At 51.0% G+C, this 23820-nt stretch overlaps 2 protein-coding genes across 2 annotated transcripts in view; both read left to right on the top strand.

Moving 5' to 3' along the window:
• Acvr1b (activin A receptor type 1B) overlaps nt 1-1252 on the top strand; it is a 43088-nt gene extending 41836 nt beyond the window's left edge. The window contains exon 9 of the mRNA XM_026398781.2: nt 32-1252. Coding sequence (XP_026254566.1) covers nt 32-157 — 126 coding nt within the window. The 3' untranslated portion in view covers nt 158-1252. The remainder of the gene's footprint in view (nt 1-31) is intronic.
• Nucleotides 1253-12413: 11161 nt separating this feature from the next.
• Tamalin (trafficking regulator and scaffold protein tamalin) lies at nt 12414-21222 on the top strand. The gene is made up of 8 exons (XM_026398791.2): nt 12414-12727; nt 14701-14750; nt 17150-17204; nt 17293-17395; nt 18807-18900; nt 18995-19061; nt 19266-19332; nt 20044-21222. The coding sequence occupies exons 1-8, from the start codon at nt 12476-12478 to the stop codon at nt 20553-20555; spliced, it is 1200 nt and encodes a 399-aa protein (XP_026254576.1). The 5' UTR covers nt 12414-12475; the 3' UTR covers nt 20556-21222.
• The last annotated feature ends 2598 nt before the right edge of the window (nt 21223-23820 follow it).

Below are 23820 nucleotides of genomic sequence, written 5' to 3'. Positions count from 1 at the left end.
CAGTCAAGTTGACAGCCCTTTGTCTCTTCAGGCATTACGGGTGATGGGAAAGATGATGCGGGAGTGCTGGTATGCCAACGGCGCAGCCCGTCTGACTGCGCTGCGCATAAAGAAGACCCTATCACAACTCAGCGTGCAGGAAGATGTGAAGATCTAGCCTGTTCTCTCCCCTGCACACAACCCTGGGCAGCGAGAACTATGTGCAGCTGCCGTGTTGAGCGTACAGTGGAGGCCTACCTCTCGTTTCTGCCCAGCCCTCTGTGGCCAGAGCCCTGGCCCCGCCAGAGGGACAGAGCCCGGGAGACACGCTCACTCCCATGTTGGGTTTGAGACAGACACCTTTTATATTTACCTCCTGATGGCATGGAGACTCTGAGAGCAAATCGTGTGGAGGACTCAATGCCACAACTCAAACTGGTTGCAGTGGGAAGTCCACAAAACCCGGTGCATCTGGCACTTAGCCAGGAATGGTGAAAGGGTGGCCGGGGAGGGGCTAGGAGGAGCCAAGTTGTTGCCCTCCAGGGACCAGCCCGTGGCACACCAAAGTGGTCCAGAAGTGTAGCCCCTCTCCAGGCGGCTCTGAGCCACGTGCTCCCCTCCTCCTTACACAGACATCTTGAGGACTGCCAGTGGAGACGGAACCTGCTGCCTGTCTGTCCAGCCGTGTGTGCATGTGCTGAGGTGCGTCCCCTGTTGTGCCTGGTCTGTGCCACGCCCTTACACGTGTGTGTATGTGTGTGTGTTTAGGTATGCACTTGCTTGAGCTTTCTGTGCATGTGCAGGCCAGGGGTGTGGTGTCATGCTGTCTCTGCGTGCTGGTGCCTCTCTTCATAGTGAGCAGCATCTAGTTTCCCTGGTGCCCTTCCCTGAAGGTCTCTCCTTCCCTTCCCCCAGACCCTGCCCAGTGGCACTCTCTTCCCAGCTGGCTGCTCTGCCTGCCTTGTGTCACCACAGTTTTCTATTTCAGGCTGAGGAACCGAAGCTGGCCCAGTTGTCCATGGCAAGAGAGGGTTTTGGGTCAAAATGTGATGCTGGGGATGGGGGACCCAGGGAGGGCAGGGAAAGAATTACCGTGGAAGTCTTAGGTGTTGTGGTCAGCCTCAACCATGGGAAATGAGCTGGCCCAGCGCATCGTCCTCAGCAGCATCAAGGAAGGGCCAAGGAATCCAAAGCTAGATCTTGGGATTCAAATTGGAATGTCACATCTGTCTGTCCCATCCCAGATTCTACGAACAGCAGTGTATATTTTTGGTGGTGGTGGGTTTGGGGTGGGGAAGGGGAGGGGGGCTGATTTGGGGGGGAGTCTGGGTGGGAGGGAGGCATCTGCATGGGCCGCCTTTTACTGGATTATCTGATCAGAGTGGAGGGAAGATGAGAGATTTGCATCCACTTCAGGGGCCCTACTAAAGGGAATAGCCTGAGCTGAACATGTTATTTAACCTAAGTATAGTATTTAATGAAGTCTAGAAGCACGGTTTTGGGTGGTGATTTGGTCAGCATATCTTAGGTCTATAATAACTTTGAAGCCATAACTTTTAACTGGAGTGGTTTTATTTTTATTTTTATTTTATTTTATTTTATTGGGAGGGTCTGGATTTTAACTTTTTTTAATAATATTAAGTTTTTGTAAAAGGAAAACCATCTCTATGTGATAATTACCTCTCAACCTATTTGTTTTTAAAGAAATCCCTAAAAAAAAAAAAAAAAAAAAAACTCTAATCAAGCGCACATAGCTCAATCACACTGGAAGTGTTTGTCCTTGTACCTGAGCCTGTTCCCACTCAGCAGTGATACTTCCTCTCTACCCTGGGGCTCGGTCTTTCTGGCATTCTGCCCGCATCCGTGAGCACCCCAGCCTTGTGCATAGTCTGGTTGGCTGCACCTTCCCCAGGCGTTTACTCAGCAGATGTGTGTGAGTGCCCACTGGGTGCCCAGCGCCAAGCCGGGCCTGGGAAGACCACTGTGAACTTGACAGGCTTGGGTGCTGCTCTTGGAGCACTGGAGAAGGAACTAAATCCAGTAAGTGGGTGCCTGCTGTGAGACCCCTGCACACCTGCTTTGACTTTTTATGATTGGTTCTGAGAGCCTTTTGAGCCTGGAATTAACTGTTTTTAAATAAGACCACTGAGGAAAGAGGACCGACCCCCCCCCAACATGTCCTTCTTGCAAAGAGACTACTGGTGGGTAGTGAGGCCTGGGGTTTAGAACCACAGGTGAGACCCCAAAGCACTGCATTCATTCTGAGCCCCCTTCCTGCCCGCAGGGAGGCACATGATGTATGCAGGTGTGAGCATGCCTGCCTCCAACCCAGCAATCCTGCCAAAGCCTGGGGAGGAGGAAAAGCCCTCCCCCTGCCTCCTTGGTCTCCCCATGTTCCTGCTTTTTCTATTTATTTTCCTGATGTATTGCTTCTTTCCTTGCATTAAAGGAGATCTTCCTCTAACCCTTGGGCCAATTTACTGGCCACTAATTAATATCCCTTAAAATACCAGTTGTGTCACTAAGGGGACCTTATTTCCCCACCCCTGCTGACCTCCCACTTACCCGCCCTGCAGCAGAACTGTGGCGGTTACAGGTGATGATGGAACTTAGGCTCCTGTGCCCCAAGTCACAACTAGCCTCTGGGATCTGCCAACACATGTCCACCCAGTGACTCCCAAACCACTAGCCCACTCCCCAGGGGGCCTTTCTGCCCTCGCCATCCATGCAGTTGAGCTCTGCCACCTCTAGGGAAGATAGCAGTTTTTTGGGAAATTCCCACACCCACCACTGCTAACACCAAGCGAAAGTTGGGGAGAAACTGAAGCTGGGTTTTTGGCTCCCTGAGGCTAACCCTGATCCATAGGGCTACCTGCACCTCTGGATTCTAGATTCACAGACCAAGTCCAAGCCCGTTCTTATGTCGCCATCAAGGCTCCCGAACGGCATTCTCGGTACTTCTGTTTGTTTTGTACATTTTATTAGAAAGGACTGTAAAATAGCCACTTAGACACTTTACCTCTTCAGTATGCAAATGTAAATAAATTGTAATATAGGAAATCTTTTGTTTTAATATAAGAATGAGCCTGTCCAATTTCTGCTGTACATTATTAAAAGTTTTATTCACAGAGCTTTTCTGGTGCCATGTGTCTTCCATATGGAGAATGACCACCCAGCGTTTGCTAGGGAGTTGGGACTCCGAATTATTTCCATCCTTGCTGTCCAGGTCTGATGTGCACACCATGTGCAGTAGATCATGTTCAGAAGAAGTGCACATCTGGACATACTAGGTCTTCCTGAAACTTGCTTTGTTTCATAGAGGGTGGGCCTGGCATATAAGGCAGCAGGAGACACTGGGCATCCTTGTTGGAGGCTTTGTATTTGACATTATCTTTTAGCATTTTTCTCTGTTTTTTATAAGAGGGTCTCAATCCTGGTTTTCACATACCACTAAGTTTTAAAGGCAACCTAGAGCCATCCAGTTTTTCTTCCCTTCTCCTAAATTGAAATTGTGAAGTCTTCGGTGATTGCGTGACTGATATGAGAATCTTCAATAGTTCTGCTGGTATTTTCAAGAGTTTGGGAGATTGTGAATCCTATACCTCTAGGCTGAGAGGATCCAAAATAGCAAGTGCTAGAAGCATAAAGTTTCAAATTTAGATGGTACCCTAAAGGTTATCTCACACCCTAAAGGTTATCTCACCCACTCCAGTGTAGTATCCTGCCAGGTGACACGCCTCACTCTTAACACTTTGGGCCTTGACTTCCATCTGCAGACTGCTGCTTGGTAAGAAAGGACTGGGAAACCTCCACGTGCCTTCTACAGGTTTCTCTTTTTTTATATATATATTTATTTTTTAGTTTTCGGTGGACACAACATCTTTGTTTGTATGTGGTGCTGAGGATTGAACCATTTCTCAAAGCAGTTATTCTATGTGAGGTCCTTTAAAATCTGAAGGCAGCTGTCATTCAGTTAATTTTAGCAAATACTTATTGAAAATGTATGCTAAGCAATGTGCCAAAATTTGCTTTATGTATTTTAACTGCTTTAATCTAAAGAACACCCAAATGAGATTGTCATTATTCTCATTATGGATTAGGAAATGAATGGGGAGATTAAAGGAGTCAAGTAAATTGCCCAAGATTACAAAGTTTAGGGGTGGAAAAGACCTTGGATCCACAAGCTGCAGCCCCTTAGAAGCCAATGCACTATCCTGCTCTGTGGTTCTGTGGTCTTCACCAAGGCCAGTTGCTTTCTCCTGAACCTGGTTAAAGCCTCAGGCCAGGAAGGGTGCATAGCCCTAACTGACAGCACAGATAGAACAAGAATCTACAGGATGCTTGATACCTACCTGAAGGTCATCCCAGGACCGAGTCCCACCTCTTGGGCTGAGTAAAAGTCAGCCACCTTCTCCCTCCATCTGGTATGCAGACAGTATTTTGAACTCAAATTGAGTTCACTTCACGGTTGAACCTGTCCATTGCTACAGCCTGTCACTGATTTTAAATCCTGGTATATTACCCAAATTTTTCCATTGTTCTTCCATCTCAATCGGTCAGATTGGAGAAAAGTAACTTACCTCTCTCTGTAAGTTTGCTTCAATTTTGCCACATATCCCAGTAACCCAGACAGTTACTAATTAAATTGTCCTTGTGTCCAGGCCATAATTCTTCTCTTGACAAAGATAACAGCAGAAGCCCAAGGCCCTTGCCGAGGTATAATTATATCTGCTGCATCTCTTTGATCTATTTACCTGTTCTTTGAAAGGAAAGGTAAAGTGCTTTGTAGTTAATCTCAACCCAATTCAAATGAAGGCCCCTTATGGGCCATCCTTTGAATAATTGGTCACCTTGCCAGACATAGATGTGTGTTATGATCCTAACAGTCCCACAAATGTGTTTGTTAAACACAACCAAAATAAAATAAGTAGAGTTCAAGCCATTGACCAGGGAACATGGAAGGGATGCATAATAAAGGTGGGGGGACAGGAAGAACGTGTTGGATCAGGCCAGAAATGGTGTTATTAATCAGGGTTCTCCAGAGCAATAGAACCAATAGGATGTGTATTGATACACATAGATAGATAGGTAGATAATAAAGAATTAACGTTGCATTCTTTTTTTTTTTTAAACAGGGGTGATCTACCACTTAATTTATTTTTTATTTTTTTTTTATTTTTTTTTTAAGAGAGAGAGGAGAGAGAGAGAATTTCTAATATTTATTTTTTAGTTCTCGGCGGACACAACATCTTTGTTGGTATGTGGTGCTGAGGATCGAACCCGGGCCGCACGCATGCCAGGCGAGCGCGCTACCGCTTGAGCCACATCCCCAGCCCTAACGTTGCATTCTTGTCTGAAGGCAGAATCCTTCCTCAAGGCACCTCAGTCTTTCAAGTCCTTCAACTGATTGGATGGAACCCACCCACATTATAGAGGGGTTATGTTTGAATAAATATCCCCCAAAGCCTCATGGGTTAAAGACTTGGTCCCTAGACATGGAACTGCTGGGGATCTCTTAAAGAGGTAGGGGCCTAATGGAAGGTCTTTAAGTCAACGCGGGGTGTACTGCCAAGCTTGGTCCCTTCCTCTCTTTTGCTTTCGGGCTGTGAGATGAGTGCTTGTGGGAAGCCAACCTTATGGATGACTGAGTTACACTCCCCAGCTGGGTGCTGAGGCGCTCAGTCACAGAAATGGGTGTGTCTTGCTACAGCCCCATGGGTGAAGCTATGCTCACCTGATCCTTTGTAATATAACCCCTTGCCCTGTTTAGGATAGAATCTTCCATGGAAGTGCCTTGTGTGTGTCCCCTCCTCTTACTGTGCCCTTGGGTGTGGCCTACCCAGGTGTCAGTCAACCTGCTGACAGTGGACATCATGAAGACAGACTCAGCCCCCTGAAACCTGACCCCTTGCCTCATTTGAATAGCTTATCCTCAATAAAAGGGGTCAGCGCGTGCTCTCGCTCTCTCTCTTTCTGCAGACCCTTAAGGTCAGAGGAGCCGTCACAGCAACCCCAAAGAAAAAGGTATTTGTGTCTCTTGTGTGGTTATTTCGTGCAGCCCAGTTAGCCCAGTTTAACTAGAGTGACCCCTGAGCCTTTTAGTCTCGAGAACAGAAACCCGGCAAGTGCTTTTGCTCTGTTGCGCTCTGCCACCATGATGTGCTGCCTCACCACAGGCCCAGAGCAATTGCACCAATTGATCATGGACTGAAACCCCCAAAACCGAACATCAAAACAAAACTTTCCTCTTTATAATTATCTCAGGCTTTCGTTGTAGTAATGGAAGACTGACTAACACATGATATTCTTCTTTAAGTCTACTGATCGAAATGTCAATCACATCTAAAATATACCTTCTTGGTAGTACCCATGCTGCTCTTTGACTATACAGCTGTAGTCTGTAAATTGTTGGATGTCCCATGGTCGGAGAGGTTTTAAGGAATAAGCCAGATAGATAGTCCTGCGTTCTGTTTTTTGGGTTTTGTTTGTTTTTGTTTTGGTACTGGGGCTTGAAACCAGGGGCACTTTACCACTAAGCTACATCCCCAGTCCTTTTTATGGGTTTGTTTTTTTGTTGTTGTTGTTATTGTTATTTTGAGGAAGGGTCTCTCTAAGTTGCTGAGACTGGCCCCGAACTTGTATTCCTTCTACCTCAACCTTCCAAATTGCTGGGATTACAGGCATGTGCCACAGCACACAGTGCCCTTGTGAGAATGCTTGTTGGAAACTCAAGATGGGGGCTAATGGTGTGGGAAGATTTCAGGGAAAATTGGATAGACTATTTTTTGAGCACTATTAATGCATAAATCAGTAGGCAGCACACAAAGATATACAATCTATGTTCCCTGCCCCCCTTCAAGGAGTCTAGAGAGATCAGATATAGAGAGAGATAATAACAATAAGGCAGATTTTGGCAAGTTGTATTATAAAACAACATGGCAGATGTCATGGAACCACAGGTGAGGGGTCTCAGGAAGGAAGAGATAAGGCCCTGTCCTCCAGGCTTGCATTCCTAGTGCAGGGATATCCACAATGGAGGAAGATAAGCACTCTGATAAGGACAAGGCAGAACACTGGGTGAACACAGGAGCCTCTGGAAGTTGGAATCAAGAGAAGAGACATGTATTTTAGAATAGGCACTGGCCTGCTGGCTGAGAAAAAAAAGAAGGGACTTTAATCAAAAAGAGTGTTGCCATTCAAAAGTCACAGGTGCTAGGGGTGGCCATGGAAAAGAACTCAAGGGTCAGGGAGGGAGTCTTTTGGAGGTGTTCACATGTTGAGAAGTCAGGGCTTCATTCTGAGGACCAGAAATGGCAATATATAGTCTCAATGCCATCACTTCTCCTGGACAGTTACCTTGGACTGTACTAATCTATTAGCAATTTTTCCTCTTGAGTTTTTTCAACAGCTAGCATAATTATTGCCCCATAAGTTAAAATCTATCAGCTGGGCGTGGTGACTGACACACACCTATAATATCAGCAATTTGGGAGGCTGAGACAGGTGGATTATAAATCCAAGGCCAGCTTAGGCAATTGAGAAAGACCCTGTCTCAAAATAAAAATAAAAAAGGGCTGAGTATGTAGCTCAGTGGTAGAGTGTTTGCCTGAGATCAATCCCCAATACCACAAAAGAAAAATACCCTTAGATGAGATAATTTATAAACAAACTTTACTGCTTACCGTTCTAGAGGCCAAGATCAAGGTGCAATCAGATTTGGTATCCGGTGAGGAGGGCCTGTTCACACTGATGGTGCCTTACCATGTGGTAGCAGAGAGGCTCCCTAAGGCCTCTTTTATAAGAGCACTCACCTCCTAATGACCCTACCTCTTAACACTGTCACCTTGGGTATTAAGTTTCAATATGAGTCGGGGGGCACAATCAGATATTAGGTTCCAACATGAATTTGGTGTTAGAGGGGGACACACAATATGGTCGTGTTTGTCTTTTGAGAAGATCACAGTACTGACTTTGAGAGGCCATGGCAGCTGGTAGAGCAGGAAGAGCTGGGAGACAGGGAGAGACAGCGTGGGGAAGACACACAGGTTTGGGCATGATCAGAAGTAAAGCAGGGAGAGTATGGGCCTGGCAGTCTTGCATGTGTATTTGGGGGTTGGGGAAGTTGGCCTGCATTGTGCTCTTCCCCTGGGAGAGGAAAGTAGGAATTAAGCAACTGAGCAGGTGTGTTTGCCAAGAGGAAAGAACCTGGGGCCCTAAGAGCTATCATTTTCTGTCTTCACTAGGTGTCCCAGTGCAAGAAGGTAAGATAATATATACTCAGGAGTGGTGCTGTAAAGAAAGCTGTGGTTAGCCTCCCTTTCTTCTGTCTCTAACTTATTCAAGCCAGAGATACCCTGGCCCCCAACATCCAAGAGGCAAGATAGTCCTTGGCTTCTGGGAGAGACTGGACCAAGACGTTATCCATATCAACACAAAGGAACTGCCTCATCCAACTGGCCTCTGCTCCCAACCCCCCTAGAATTTGGTCACTGAGCTAGGTCACTCCTGCTCCTGAACTCTCTCCCTAGCGGGGATTCCTCCAGCACCAACACAGTAAATTTTCCCATGGAGAATGTTGGCCAGTAGGAGCCATTAAGAAAAACAACCACTCCTTTCCTGGCCAGCTGCCCACCAACTGTTCCGTGCCGCCTGCAAGAGGCAATGCCATGCAATTGGGAGCCCAGCCCCTCATTCCTGATGGACCAGCAGCCGGCTGAGTCCCAGGACTTCTCCCTCCTGTCTTCCCAACTCAGAAACAGCAGCAGCACCCAGAGAGGTGTCTTCTGGCCCACTATTCATCTTTGCCAGTTCTGAGTCCTAAAATGACTATGCTAGAGCCTCAGACTCCAGAGGGGTCTGAGCTTCCACAGCTCTAGCCTCAAGTGCTCAGGGAGGTCGGAGGGGCCAAAGTCAGCTAGCTGTCTTTATTCACCCTTTGGGGGGGGGGGCGGGGGCAGGTGACTTGTGGGTGTGTCTGAGCAAGGGCTTGTTCTGAAGAGAAGGGGTGTTATCTAGGCTTTGTCCATTAGCCACGCCCCTGTTGTCTAAGCTCCTTTGCCAGATCAAGCCCCATCCCAAGAAGCTGACGGATTAACAACCAGCTGAGTCCAAAAAACCTGGGAACTCAATATGAAAGACAGACTTGCTTTGGAATAAGATATAGTTTGAGCACAGATGTCTGAGGAGCTGAAGTGATGGGGTACTTGCAAGAAGGCTGCCCGTAGGAGGAAAAGGCGGGGGGGAGGCATCCTAGTATATGAAGTCTCAGGCAGTGTGCAGAATGCTTCTCCCACCCCCAAACTTGAAAGGGCTGCAGATAGGATGAGAAGAACAGATGACAAGAGGCTCCGGCTTAGGAGGAAGTTAGGGAAAGTTAGGGAAGGCAAAGCTTTAGGGCTCTCATAGACACTGTAGCAAAGGCTATTGCTGTCTGTGTAATGCTGTGATTTTTTTTTCCTTCCCAGTGAATTTCACCTGCAGCTTGGGCAGCAATAGCTTTTATCACAAAAACATTTCCTCACTGTGACAGGTGTGAGATTCCTGTACTCAGTGACCAGCTATGAACAGATCCTCCTAGGAGGTAAAGGGCCATAAGGGATCCTTAAACATGGCTGGGAGTCCAGGTGGAGTATGGTTTGAAGATTTTTCCACCATAAAACTCATGACCACCAGAGGGCATCACCACTCCATAGTACGACATCCCTGGGTCCTGGCTTCTTCCTGGAGAAAAGGGGGAGACTGGGAAGAGGAGGCAGGCACGGATCCCTGAGCTCTTGGGGAGCTTCCAGTGGCTGAATGAGCAGTCTGAGTCAGGAGTCCTGGGTTCTAGTGGCTGTTTTGCTACAGTCTCTTCCCACCCCCCACCCCCACCTCTGTTAAATAAGGGCTTGGACCACACCAGATCCCTTCCAGACCATAATGGCCTTTCTGTCTCTGAAATTCAAGGATTTGAGGAAATCATGCAATAGCTACCCAGAAATTGCAATTCCTGAGTTCACTCTTACTCTGGGGTTCTCTAGGGCTTTCTTTGTGCCTGGCAGGAGGAAGAAATTAAGATGTGAACTTCAGTTCTCTGATGGTGTTCTCTCACTTGTAAGCAGGGAGACAGCCTGACCTGCATAAATTGAGGGGAGTCTCTGCCTCCACATCAGTCTCAAAGAGGATGGAGACCAGGCAGCAGGTGCTATTTGGCACCTGCAATGTCCCTGTCTCCAGGTAGAGACAGGGAGGCATCTGTTCAGCTACCTGCTGGGATAGGTGGAGTGGTTTCTTCACAGAAGAGGTTGCCCAAGTAGCCCCTTTGAGGATCCCTTCAGGGATAAGTACTGAGATGAATACAATAGAAACCATCGAGCCTGCAGCCTTCACACCTCCTCCCTCCTCACCACAGATGCCGTCTGTTAGGAGCAGGCAACAGACGGTCCAGGGGTCCATCTGTGCTAATGCTCACAATAGAGTCCCATGTTTCCCCACCGACACCCCCTCGGCCCCTCAGCTGCTGGCCACTTGGTGGTCCAAGGCGGGAGACGGGAGGAGGGAAAGAAAAGCACTAAGGGAGCTAGTTCTTGATTCACAGCCCCCAAGCCACCCCTGCCCCAAAAGCATCCTGCCATCCAGACTTGTGCAATCACTGAGGGCTGGAGTAAAACCCCCTCCCAACCACACCTCCTGGGAGGCTAAGGGTCCAGGGCATGGGGGTGGGCACAATTAAGGAGAAAAGATAAAGAAGCAAGTTAAGTGAAGTGGGACAGGCAGAGGCAGAAAGATTTTCCTGGTCTCCCCAAGTGAACCTGGCCCTCTATCCCTTTCACCCTTCAGGTCATGGGTCTAACACAGCACCTGTACAATATGCCACTGCTTACCAGACCAAGAGCCTCTGTAACCCCAGCGTGAACCAGTACTTGGCATGGAGAAGGACTTAAACACGGGAACTGAGGAAGACAGCAGCACCACAGGGTGGCTAGCTTGCAGCTCTGGAACCAGGTTACCTGGGTTAGTGGTACTAGGGGTTGAACCAGGGGTGCTGTACCACTGAGCTGTATCCCCCAGTCCTTTTTTTTTTTTTTTTTTTTGAGACAGAGTCTTGCTAATTTTCCTAGGCTGACCTTAAACTTCTGATCCTCCTGCCTCAGCCTCCCTAGTCGCTGGGATTACAGGTGTGTGCCCATGCACCAGGCAAGGCTGCCTGGGTTTGAATCAGCTCTGCCACTGAGCAAGCTAGGCCTAGTTACTTACCCCTTTGGGCCTCGGTCCTCTCATCTGTAAGGGATGATAATGGTACCTGTTTCTTAGGGTTGTTAAGAGAACCAAATGGGTTAATACAAGTATGCAAAAGCACACAAAATGGTGGGCAGAGCACATGGTAAATGCTCTGACTAGAGGAGGAGGGGACTGAGGGATATGTAGCCCTGGTCTGCGTGTAGTGGCCAATGTCCTGATATGGAGTCTCCAGCTTGTGCTGACGCCCTGTGGTAGCTAGCCACTCTATAGACACCACATAAGGGCCTTCCACTTCCTCCTCTCACTTCTTATTTGGGCACTACTGACGACAGAGACTTAAGCTGGGCCATCCCTGCTCTTCTAGGGCCTGGCAATCATGGTAACAAACAGCCTGGGGGATGGTCCCTAAGGCTGGGTCCGAGAATGACGGAGCACCGCTCCATCCAACTCTGAGCCCCCACTCTGCTTGGGCACATTCCCAGCCCCATGAGTCAAGGATCTGTCTACTGGGAAAGCGGCACCTGGGCTCCAGCATCCAGAGCTGAGGACAGGTTTATCTAGCAGAGACCACCAAGGTGGGACCTCATAATTAAGTCTCCTGCTTTCAGGTTTTCCATATTTTCCCTTTCGCCTTAAACATGGGAATGGGAGACAGCCTCTTTCAGCACTTCTGAGATAACTTGAAAAGGAGAAATTCTGGGTCCTCTCACTCCTTGAGGGCTTCTGCGCAGTTGGTACAAGGATGTCTACTCCCTCCTTCTCTGGGGACCACGTTACTCCCCATGCACAGCCTCACCGCCTCTCTCCCCTGGCCTAGAAGACCCTGGATTTCGCCAAATCTTCCCAAAAAAGTTCTTACAGAGACCCCCTACTGTGCTACCTCTCCATGAATCATTAAAGCCATCCATTCCCAAATTTCAAATCTCGTGCAATACCTCCTCACAGACCCCCCTCAAGGTACTAAGGGCCCCGCCGGGGATGCCCTGGCTCCGCCTCCCCGTGGCTGCTAGTTTTCCCCCAGCGTTGAGCGCTCTGGTCTCCAAGTTTCTCCAGTACCGCCAGCTGTCGGATGCTGTGGGCGGGGCTCCAGGGCATCGGCCCCCCCTGGGGAGGAGCCTACCGCACTGGGGGCGAGGCCTCTGAAGGACGCCTCCCTACCTCTCCGAGCCTATAAAGGCAGGCCACACGCGGCCGGTTCGGCTGGCATCCCCCAGCCGCCGCCAGCGCCTCCGAGTGGAGCGACCGCCGCTTCCGAGGGGCGCCCAGCGCCGGAGCCATGACCCTCCGCCGACTCAGAAAGCTGCAGCAGAAAGAGGAGGCAGCGGCCGCACCGGACCCCGCCGCTGGGACTCGGGACTCCGAAGTCGCTCCCGCCGCTCCGGCCCCGACCCCGGCCTCGGCCCCCCCTGCTGCAGCCGCCACCCCTGGACCCACCGGGGACGAGCTGTATGCGGCGCTGGAAGACTATCACCCTGCCGAGCTGTACCGCGCGCTGGCGGTGTCCGGGGGCACACTGCCCCGCCGAAAGGTGCGTCCCCCTCAAACCCTGCGCCCCCAGCCTCATTACCCAGCAGTGTACCTTCCTCAGGGCTCAGCTGATCCCCACACCATTCTCTCCTAGTGGTCCACTGAGTCCTCCACCTTCCACCTCGCTGACCTGGGTCGACTCCCCTGGTTCTCCAGAAAGCGCAACCCCCCCACCAGCGGCCCCCGCTGCTCTGTGGCCCCCGGCTCAGTGCCGCCCCCAGTCTCGCTGGCTCTCAACTCCACTCCCCACGCGCCGCCGCCCCATCTCCTCCTTCTCTCCTGCCCTGATTCCTCCCAAGCATCCCTTTTTCCGACTACCTCCTTCGGGGGTTGCTGCCTCCCCCCCACCCCGGGTCCCGCCTCCTGGTGTCCAGGTGTCTCGGAGCCCCCAGGACTCCCTTTGTCCGGGCTTCTCTACTTGCAGACGGAGGGGTGAGGATGGGGCCCCATTGCTCGCCCCAGACAAGTTGAGGGTCCTAGAGCCCTGGAGTAGGAGACTGGGGAGGGGGCCGCGCCGCCTGAGTTCACACGCTGCCCAAGTGCTTGGGGCGTCGTGGACCCCAGAGAGCACACCCTTCCGAGGGGGTGCCGGGGTTCCTGGGCTAAAGCGTCTGATGTGCGGGGTGCCAGGGCACCGCTCCCTGGACTTCAGGCGGACCGGACGCGGTGGGAGGGGTCGTGGGGCGCCGCGGGGCAGGAAGGATGCCGGCCTCGCCCGCCCTCTGCGTCTCCCCCTCCGTGAGGCCCTTCCTCTGGCTCAAGGGAACCTGAGCGCTCAGAAGCAGAGATCCAAGACCCAGGTTAAGGAGAAGGGACTGGTGGCCTTTCCCCATGCAGTCCCCCTCCTCCTCTCCTACCCCCCATCACCCCCCACACAATGAACAGCTTGTTGAGAATTTGCATTTTATGAAAATCGGGATGAAAGACAAAGGGGTCTCTCTGTGCTGCCCAGTCCTTCTTCCTTGTGGGCCCGTTTGGGAACTGTCCCCACCCATAAGGCTAATCTTTGGTTCTGAAGAAAGAGAGCCCCCTTCTCTTCCTTGTCTTGGGGCAGCTTGGTGGCAGGGTTAACCAGAGCACAGACCCGGAAGGCCCTGGGCTGTTTTGGCACGTGAGGAAAGGGCTGGAACCAGATGGGGCTTCCATATTCCAAAATTGTAGGGAGGGAGATTGCTTTAATTTATCAGGGACTCTGAAGATGCAGGGATCTTCAACTTTGTCATCTCTTCACCCCAGAACAACCCCTTAAGTATAGTGAGACTTACTGACAAGTTTGACATCTTCAATTTTTTTGTTTTGTTTTGTTTTTTGTCCCAGAAAGTGAGATACCCAGGTGTAGTTGGGCACACTGGCTACCTGTAACTGAGATCCACAGCTGGTCCCTGGAACAGGCTTTATTCTAGGAGACTTGGCACTTTTGTCCCCCACTCAGCCATGTTCAGGTTAGAATTGCCAGCTCTTCAAGCCTGAGTTTCTTACATGAGCTCTCCTAAGCCACTCACTGTCTGGCTGAAAAATTAGATAGAGACCAGACTGGCCTTGGGTTCCCTGGAGTACTTTGATAGGGGAGCCCTGTATTTCTTAGAATCCTACTGAGGAAGAGCCCCTGCTTCAATTTTCGTGGTCTGAAAGACCTGAACCCCCCCAGTGATGGAGACCCTTCTAGAGTCATGACCTCGCCCCAAACTTGGAAACCAGCAGGAGACCTAGGGGTTTATGCATATGAAACCAAGGAGGACCGTTGTGTCCCTGCAATCCCAGGTGTTAAGGAAACCCTGGGAATGATATTAATAGTTGCAGTAGTGGCAAATAATTATACCAGGAACAAAGCAGGTGTGGATTTGGGAAGAGACAGACAAACAATGAGAAACGGGGTGCTGTGTCCAGAACTAGAGGGACATCCCAGAATGAGGTTCTCAGCATCTGCCCAAGGGCAATCCCCCTCTCACCTGTCTTTACTGTCTTCCCACCTAGGGCTCAGGATTCCGCTGGAAGAATCTCAGCCAGAGTCCTGAACAGCAGCGGTGAGTCACCCCCACCAGCCCTTGCTATGGTCCAAAAGAATGAAGTGCTGGGGTGGTAGGCAGGGGGAAGCAGATACAGCATCTCAGCCCAGCCTGGGGGAGTCATTCTCTTACTCTTCAGCATGGCTCTCCCGCTGGGAGTGAGGGGCAGGTGTGGGTGTGGGCTGGCTGAAGGGGTGGCAGAGAAAGGAGGCAGGGACTTTTGAATCATTAGGTACTCTTCAGCCCACCCCCAGTCCCTGCCAGTTACCCCTCCCTGGAGAGATGTGAGATCTGGATGATGGGTGGGGGAAGTAGGGGTAATGTTCTAAGCCATGACTCCAGGACTTCTGTGAAGCTGCCTGGTCCAGCAAGTCCAGTGGGGTTCCAGCCTGTGACATCCCTTTTAGGAAAGACTTAAGGTGTGGTACTCACCACAGGGCCTGGGAGCCCATAGTTTCCCTTCTCTGTCCATGACCCATCCTTGATTTGAGTCTTGATTTCTCTGAAATGGACCAGCAAATTATGATCTGCTGGTCAGATTGGCCTGTTTGGCCCATGACCAATATAAAAATTGTCTATATATATTTATATATATATATATGTATATATATATATATATATATATATATATATATATAGAGAGAGAGAGAGAGAGAGAGAGAGAGAGAGAGAGAACATGCCACTCACCGTGGTACATGCCTATAATCCCAGGGATTTAGGAGGAGGAGGCAGGAAGATTGCAAGTTCAAAGCCAACTTCAGCAATTTAGCAAGGCTCCAAGCAACTTAGCAAGACTCTGTCTCAAAAAATAAAAGGGCTAGGGATATTGCCCCTGGGTTCAATCACTGGTACCAAAAAAACATTTTTTCCAGGACTAGGAATTGAACCCGGGCTTCATGCATGCTAGGCAAGCACTCTATCACTGTGCTATACCCTCCAGCCCTTTTAATTTTGAGTCAGGGTCTCACTAAGTTGCCCATGTTGGCCTCAAACTTGAGATCCTTCAGCTTTCAGCCTCCCAAGTAGCTAGAATTACAGGCATGTGCCCAACTCATTTTTCAAAAATTAATCAATTTTTTTTAGGATACTGGAGATTAAATCCAGGGATGCTTTACCACTGAGCTATACCCCCTGCCCTTTCAATTTTTTATTTTGAGACAGGGTCTAAGTTCCCAAGGCTGGCCTTGAACTTGTGGTCCTCCTGAGTCATCCTCCTTAGTCACTGGGATTATAGACATGCACTAACCAGCTCATTTTTATATTTTTAAGGTGTTGTAAAAATAAAAACAACCATATATATATATATATATATATATATATATATATATATATATATATAAAGAGAGAGAGAGAATTTTTTAATATTTATTTTTTAGTTCTCCACGGACACAACATCTTTGTTTGTGGTGCTGAGGATCAAACCCTGGCCTTATGCATGCCAGGCGAGCGCGCTACCGCTTGAGCCACATCCCCAGCCCCAAACAACCATATATAACAGAGGCAGTATGGGTCTCACAAAGAAAACCTAAAATATTTAACATTTGGCCCTTTGCAGTTAAGTTCACCAGTCCTTCCAGAAACTCAGAAACCGGACACAGAACTTCCAGACCCCCTGGGCCTGCCCCAGTACACACATTGGGGGCGGGGGTGGATAACAACGGACCTGCCCTTCAGGGTGAGGGCTCAGATGGGAGCTGGCAGTGCAGTTTTGAGGGAAATATCTAGGTCAGCCTAGAAGTTGAGGGGCCTGCTCTCTAGGTCCTTTCTGAGGTCCTCAGACTTGAAGGGGCCTTAGGAGGCTGCTTTAACTCTGCCTCTGGCTGGCGGGAAGGAAGGGGGTGGGGATGGGCAGAGGAAACTCTGGGCTCCCCCAGCAGGCCAGGACCTGGAGTGGCTCCAGACCATTGTGTCCGGCGGGCAGGCCTTCAGTGCGGGAAGGGGCGGCCTCAGGCTCCCCTCCCCCAGCCCCTCACATCTGGTGGGCTGGCCCCACCGCAGCTGGGAGGAGCAGCTGTGGTCTGTGCTGAGCCTCGTGACTGGCCTCTGGGGGTGGGGCCGTTCTTTCCCCTGAGCTCTGTGGAGCTGGAGGAGGCTCCAGGCTGGGGCCGAATCTGGGGCCTCAGCTTGTCAGTGAGTGATACTTGGAGCTCACTAGAAGACTGGAGCCTTCTTGTGTAGTTGGCCCCACAGGGGCCAGCCATTGCCAGTGCCTCCGTCCCCCAAGCTCCATGGGGACAATTTGCTTTAGGTCTGGAAAGGACATTCCAAAAATCTGTGATGACTGTGAGCTGTCACTGGAGACTGTTGAGTCTTTTCTAGATGTTCTAGACCAGACTCCTGCCTCCTTGGACACCTAAGGTCTAAGACTGCTACAATCCTGTAAGTTTTAACAGTCTTGATTCCTATGTCTCCCACAGGAAAGTTCTGACTCTGGAGAAGGAGGATAACCAGACTTTCGGCTTTGAGATCCAGGTGGGAAAAGCTGTGTACAGAGGGTTGACAGTCAGGAGGCCAGTCTGAGGGAGGCATGAACCTATCTGTCTGGCCTTGTTTGTTACAGACTTATGGCCTTCACCACCGAGAGGAGCAGCGTGTGGAGATGGTGACCTTTGTCTGCCGAGTTCATGAGTCCAGCCCTGCCCAGCTGGCTGGACTTACACCAGGTGGGACCTGAGCCTAGGACACTGGGCTCTGGGAGTGGGTATGACCTTTCTCCCAAGGAGAGGGATGAGAAATCGCTCCTGAAATCAGTCTTCCTTCCTCTTCCTATTTTGAAAAGACCAAAAATAGAATCCAGGCTTAGGATCCAGGCAAAATTTACCATTCACTGTGTGATCTTGTGCAGCCCCATCTGCAAAATGGGGTAATAACACGTCCACCCATCACAGTGTGGTGAGGGATTCCCTGGGCACAGAGCCAGGGCCTGGTAAGTGGCGGCTGTTGCTGCAGGGCTACCAGCTGCTTCCTGCTGGCAGCCTAGCAATCCAGCATGGGCAGGAGCTGGGGAGAGGCAGCATTCCACTGAGTCTGCCTGACATGGGGTCAGGGCCTACCTTGTCCCAACCTGACTCTAGTCTGGGGCACCTAAGCATGTCCTCTAACAAGAAAATGATGCCTCTGGTAGAAGACCCCTGAGATCCAGGCAGAATCCCCAAGTCCCAGAAAGGGGCAGCCTGGGACTGCATGAATTAACTTCACCTGCTCCATTCTGTCAAAATTTTTGTCCCTTACCTCATTGTTTACTTACTAGCAACCCTTGGATAACTTTGCAAAGTAGTTTCCCACCCATTCTTCCTTCTGATCATCCCTGAGGCAGTTCCAGCAGGGTTCCATACTCCTTTTTTACAGATGGGAAGGGAGCTTAGAGATGCTGGCCTGCCCTGCCTGGGGTCAGAACCCCTGCAGTGGCACTGCAGACCGCTCACCTTGGGTCCAGTGTTGGTTTCCAGTGTTGGGGGGGGGGAGAGAGAAGATGGACAAATACCTTTATTTTGTTTATTTATTTTTATGTGGTGCTGAGGATCGAACCCAGGGCCCCGCACTTGCTAGGCAAGTGCTCTACCGCTAAGCCACAATCTCATCCCCCTGCCTTTATTATCTTTTTATCTATTTATTTATTTATTTCTACTTCATTTTTATCTACTTATTCTGGATGCTACTTATTCTTTCCTGTCTTAACCGAGTCTCACATCAGGCTAAACAGAAATAACCAGCTCAAGGGGCAGCCCAGGGCCCTGGAAGGGCTCAGCCTTTGGGCACAGAGTTTCTAAAGGGTGTTGGGTATATGAGAGTCTAGTCCCTCTGAGGTCGCAGGCACCTAAGCTGGGGTGATAGATCTGGATAAGCTTGTGGTCACTGCGGAGGGAGGAATGGCTGTGATTTTGTGATTATGTGTTTTGGATGAGGTAGAAAAGACACCCAAGAGGTCTCCCCAAAACAGTGAAGGAGTCGGGGGAAGGAGTTCAGGAGTATTCCTCAGGGGTATCGCTCCTCTCCTTTCTGGCCAAGGTAGAGGACTAGAATTCTTCCCTCATGCCCTGTGGAGCAGATGCTGACCACCTCTCTGCCTGGCAGGGGACACCATCGCCAGCGTCAATGGCCTGAATGTGGAAGGCATCCGGCATCGGGAGATTGTTGACATCATCAAGGCTTCTGGCAACATTCTCAGGTATGCACAGGTGGGATGCCTGGTGCCTGGGCTTAACCTCTCATGTTTCCTCAGCCTGTGGGCTCACTCAGACTTTGGTTCTCTAACTCCTCAGACTGGAAACTCTGTATGGGACATCAATTCGGAAGGCAGAACTGGAAGCTCGTTTGCAGTACCTGAAGGTGAGGAACCCAGAGTTCGACCAACCTCCACTGTCCACTTCCCAAGCCCCTGCCCTTCAGGCCCCACCATTTTACTGGTTCATTCAGCCGCTGACCCTCCTTTAACCTTAAGGTTTCTTCAGTCTACTCCCTGACCCCTGTCTACACCCACGTCCTGCTGGTTTAGTGCTAGCTCCTGACAGCGGGGCTTGGTGTGTCTTGCAGCAAACCCTGTATGAGAAGTGGGGAGAATACAGGTCCCTAATGGTTCAGGAACAGCGACTGGTGCATGGTAAGTAGACTGGGTATGTGAAGGACCACTTACTGCCTTTCAGACACCCAGGTCTGTGCTTCCCCCTCATAACCAGTGAGCTACTGCCCCCTCCAAAGTGAAGAAAGGTTTGTTTAGCGGCTACTTTGAGTACCACACTGCCCTGGGCTGATGCACACATATTTTTTAGTTATTTTCAAATCCTTATGACACCAGGGTCACAAATAAGATTTAAATAAGCTCTCTTGTGTTGGTATCATCTCCATATTCCACATGAGAACACCCAGGCTCAAAGAGCTTATTTAATTGGGAATTGTGGTGCTCGCCTGTAATCCCAGTGGCTTGGGAGGTGGAGGCAGGAGAATTGGGAGTTCAAAGCCAGTCTCAGCAATTTAGGGAGATTCTGTCTCAAAAATAAAAAAGGACTGGGGATGCGGCTCAGGGGTGGAGTGCCCCTGGGTTCAATCCTTGGTACAAAAAAAAAAGAGAGAGAGAGAGAGCTTATTTAAATCTTGTTTGTGACCCCGGTGTCATAAGGATTTGAATTTATAATTGCTGTTTTACAGATGGGAAGCTGGGGTTCCCAGTGGAGCCTCGCCAGAGTCACATAGATAGTCAATAGGAAGGAACTGGATCTCTTACCTGCTCCCCCCCCCTCCCGCCCCTATCCCCAGCAAAGTATGCTTTGGCCCCAGGCCTTAGGGGCCTCCCTCATGTCTTCTGTCCTGGCAGGCCTGGTGGTCAAAGACCCGAGCATCTATGACACTTTGGAGTCCGTGCGCTCCTGCCTCTACGGTGCAGGCCTGCTCCCCGGCTCCCTGCCCTTCGGGCCTCTGCTTGCGGCGCCCGGGGGTCCCCGCGGGGGCACCCGTCGGGCCAGGGGCGACTCTGAGGACGCTGTCTACCACACCTGCTTCTTTGGGGGCACCGGCACGGAGTCCCGGGCGCTGCCGTCCCCGCCGCCCCCGACGCGTGGCCCCGGCCCGAGCCCTGCAGAGGCGCCGACCTTGGTGCCCTGCCTCGGGCCGCGGGCCACGCTGAGCCGCAGCGCTAGCGTTCGGTGCGCGGGCCCCAGCGGGGGTGGCGGCGGGGGCGCACCGGGCGCGCTCTGGACTGAGGCTCGGGAGCAGGCCCTGTGTGGCCCTGGCCTGCGCAAAACCAAGTACCGCAGCTTCCGCAGACGACTGCTCAAGTTCATTCCCGGACTCAACCGCTCCCTGGAGGAGGAGGAGAGCCAGCTGTAGGGGCGGGAGCGGGTGGGGGAGCTATTTATTTATTTATTCATTCGTAAAAGCCAGTGCTCAAAGTGGGGTGGTAGCGCAGGGCCCAAAGGACCCCAGGAGCCCAGAGCAGCGGGAGAGGGTCCTTGGGAGCCCTGGCCAGCCTGATGGTTTCTCTGCTTTCCTCGGCAAAGCAAGGGAGCCCAGGCCTCTTCTCCCGTAAACCACAGTGGGAGTCAGGACAGGTGGAGAACAAGCATTCAGGGTCGGGAGAGGTTGGGGACCAAAGATGGATGTGTTATCCTCCAGTCTGGGTCAGTAGTGCCTTGTGGGGTGTCCAGGAAAACTCCTCCACCTAGAAGGGGGTCCCTGCCCCACGAAGCCCTCTCCTCAGCTTTACTTGCTCCCAGCCCCCTTAGCCTTGGGGAGAAGTGGCCCTGAGTGGGTCATTCCTCTACCCTACACACACGCTATTCCAGCGGATCAGAGGGCCCTGAGGGGGCAAGGTGCTGGTCCCTTCCCTCTGGCTTGACTCCTAAGGGCTTGGCTCCTCCCAAGGGCCTATAACTTAAGTTGGATCCTGCCAGGAGGGGGTCCTGGGTTCTGTGCCCCTTGGGGAACAGGATTGGGCATGTTCAGGTGGGATGGGGACTGCTGAGACTCCTCCACCATTTCGCCTATGTTGCTTCTGAAACACAAACTGTATAAAATTGACTGTTTTTTTGCATCTGTGTCAGTGTGGTGACTGCCTGAGGGGGAGGACTGGGCTCAGCAAGCTCTGACTTCATCACCCCCCTCCAAACACATACACTCACACGCACTATATTTACACCTCATTTTTTCTTGCAGCCTGAAGCCAGAGAAATAGTCTGGGAGGTTTAACCTACATGTATGGGCCTGAATGGGGGCCCCACACCCTCTTCAGAACAGTGCATCTTAAGCCTCCTTCCCTGAGTACCCACAACAGCCTTGTCTAAAACCCTTCACTATCCCTAAATCCCAATGTGAATGTTTGCTTCCCTTTTTCTTTGCCAGCCCTTCAGGTCTCCCTGTAGGGACAAAAGCCAGATCAGCAGGGCACTTTGCCATATCCACCCAACAGCCTATCTCTGGCCCAATTACTGGTCACCCCATTTTTCTAGAGCTTCCTCAATGGGAAGCCATACTTCAAAAAGGAGATTCTAACTCCTGTGCTGCAGTGTCCGACCTCTGCCTGCCTCCTTATCTTGTGCCCCCCATCCTTGGGACTGGATGCTGGCTGTCCCTGGCTTCAGGCCCCTCCCTCTGCGCCGGCTCTTCCCAAGGCTGACTCCTCCAGTTGCGGGCTCTGCCTTCCCACCTCAGCAAACATGCAGTCGCCCTCCTCTGACACAGCCCTCTTCTTTCCATCACAGTAAGCACTGCCATCCAAACTGCCTGAGTTCTGACAGGTTCTGCTTTTTGCCTGCCCTGCCCATCTAATAGGTTGCACACGTTTACAGCAGGGCCCAGGGACTGTTTCTGTCTGAGCCACTGCTTTATTCTTACCCAGTCCTAGCACAATAGGTCCTCAATACAGTGTGCCAAAACATCTCCCAAGAGGTGATCACCACCTTCTTTGAGGTAATCTAGGGCAAGTGAGATGTCCTAGGATCACACAGCAAACTAGCAGTAAACTGGGCCTGGGGCTTCAGACTCTAGTGCTCCTCCCTGACAGTATCCAGCAGACAGTTGTGGTTTCAAGAGAGGTCTGAGTGAACCCTCCCCTGGCCAGGCCACCTCCCCACACTCTCCCTCCTGCCCCATAGTGCTGGCCTCCTGAATGGGTTCCTTGCTGCTTCTCTTTCCTCTATCTTCCATCCTTCACCATATAGTAGTCAGGGCAGTGTTTAAAAAAAAAAATCACAACCCTCTGCCTAAAATCCATTATGGCTTCCCCTGAAATAAAAGAATAATCAAACATTTTATCATGGCCTATCCATAACACATCTCTCTGAGCAGATTACAAAAGCCATCCTGTTCTCTTGGCTAACAGCAGCCACACAGACCCAACCATTTGACAAATGGCAACCTTTGTGCAGTACCCAGACTCTGCAACTATATTGGGATGCCCTGCATGAGACTCTCCAGGATCTGGTCTCTGCCTCTTCCTCAATTTCAAATACGTTCTCTTTCCATATCATTTATTTATCTATTGGGTTTCAGGGATTGAACCCAGGGGTGCCTTAGCACTGAGCCACATCCCTGGCCCTATTTTGTATTTTTTTTAAGAGACAGGGTCTCACTGAGTTGCTTAGCGCCTTCCTTTTTCTGAGGCTGGCTTTGAACTCATCATAATCCTCCTGCCTCAGCCTCCTGAGCTGCTGGGACTAAAGGCGTGCGCTGGCTGCCAGAGCACTCTTCTTTTCAAGATGATTCTTCATCATCAGGTCTCAGTTTAACATTACCTCTTCAGAGAGGTTTCCCTGATTTGATCTGACTTCATTCCTGCGTGTACCCTACTTTTTTCTTTATAGTACTTTCTTTCAATTTGTAATTATACCACATCTTTTGTTATCTGTTTTTTGCCTGCTGAGACAGGACTCCCAGGTGTGTTTAAAGTCACACCCCCAGGGCCTAGCCCAGAGCTTGTCTACATATAGCAGGTGCTCAGTAAATGCTACTGAATGAGTGAATGCCTTGAGGCCAACCCTGTTCAGGTGTAACCACCATCTCTCCACCTCAGCCCTGCAAGGGGGTGGCCCCCTGTGCTCCATCTGTAGCTGGCATCTGTGGGTCCCTCCTGTGAAATCCCTCTGGGGCAGGGTAGTGGCTCCAGACAGGCATCTGCACCTGTCTGCCCTATTCTCCCTTGTCCTGAGAAAAGACATTTGGTGAAGAAAATGGAGCTTCCCCAAGCTCCATGTTTGCACAGCTGCTCTGCAGTGAGGACAAACACCAGCTCTGGGCTCAGGTCAGGGGAGGGGCCCCACACCTTTGTTCCCAGGGCCCTGGCTGCCAGGAGACCAGCTGCCTGGCACAGCCTTGCACCTTACTTGGAGTGGGGGCTCAGGGGCCTCCCTGGCTTCCTTCTTCCCAGGCGATTGCTAGCCTGTCACCCATAGCCTGTCCCCACCCCTGCTGTGCCGCTGGCCTGGGGAGGGATGTTGGGATCCCTGACCCAGGCTGATGGGGGTTCCTGGCTGCCTAAGCACACCTAGGGGAGGGGGAAGTGGTCTAGGGTGGAGCCAGATCCCACCTCTCTGTGGAGGGCATGACGGCACCCGCACAGCAGCCTCCTGCCGTGTAGGTGGATGACAGGGAGTGACTA

The sequence above is a fragment of the Urocitellus parryii genome, chromosome 5 (genome assembly GCF_045843805.1).
Source record: "Urocitellus parryii isolate mUroPar1 chromosome 5, mUroPar1.hap1, whole genome shotgun sequence".
In the NCBI taxonomy this organism is placed as follows: domain Eukaryota; kingdom Metazoa; phylum Chordata; class Mammalia; order Rodentia; family Sciuridae; genus Urocitellus; species Urocitellus parryii.
Note: the sequence above shows the minus strand (reverse complement) of the source record. Positions and strands in the feature narration are given on the sequence as shown.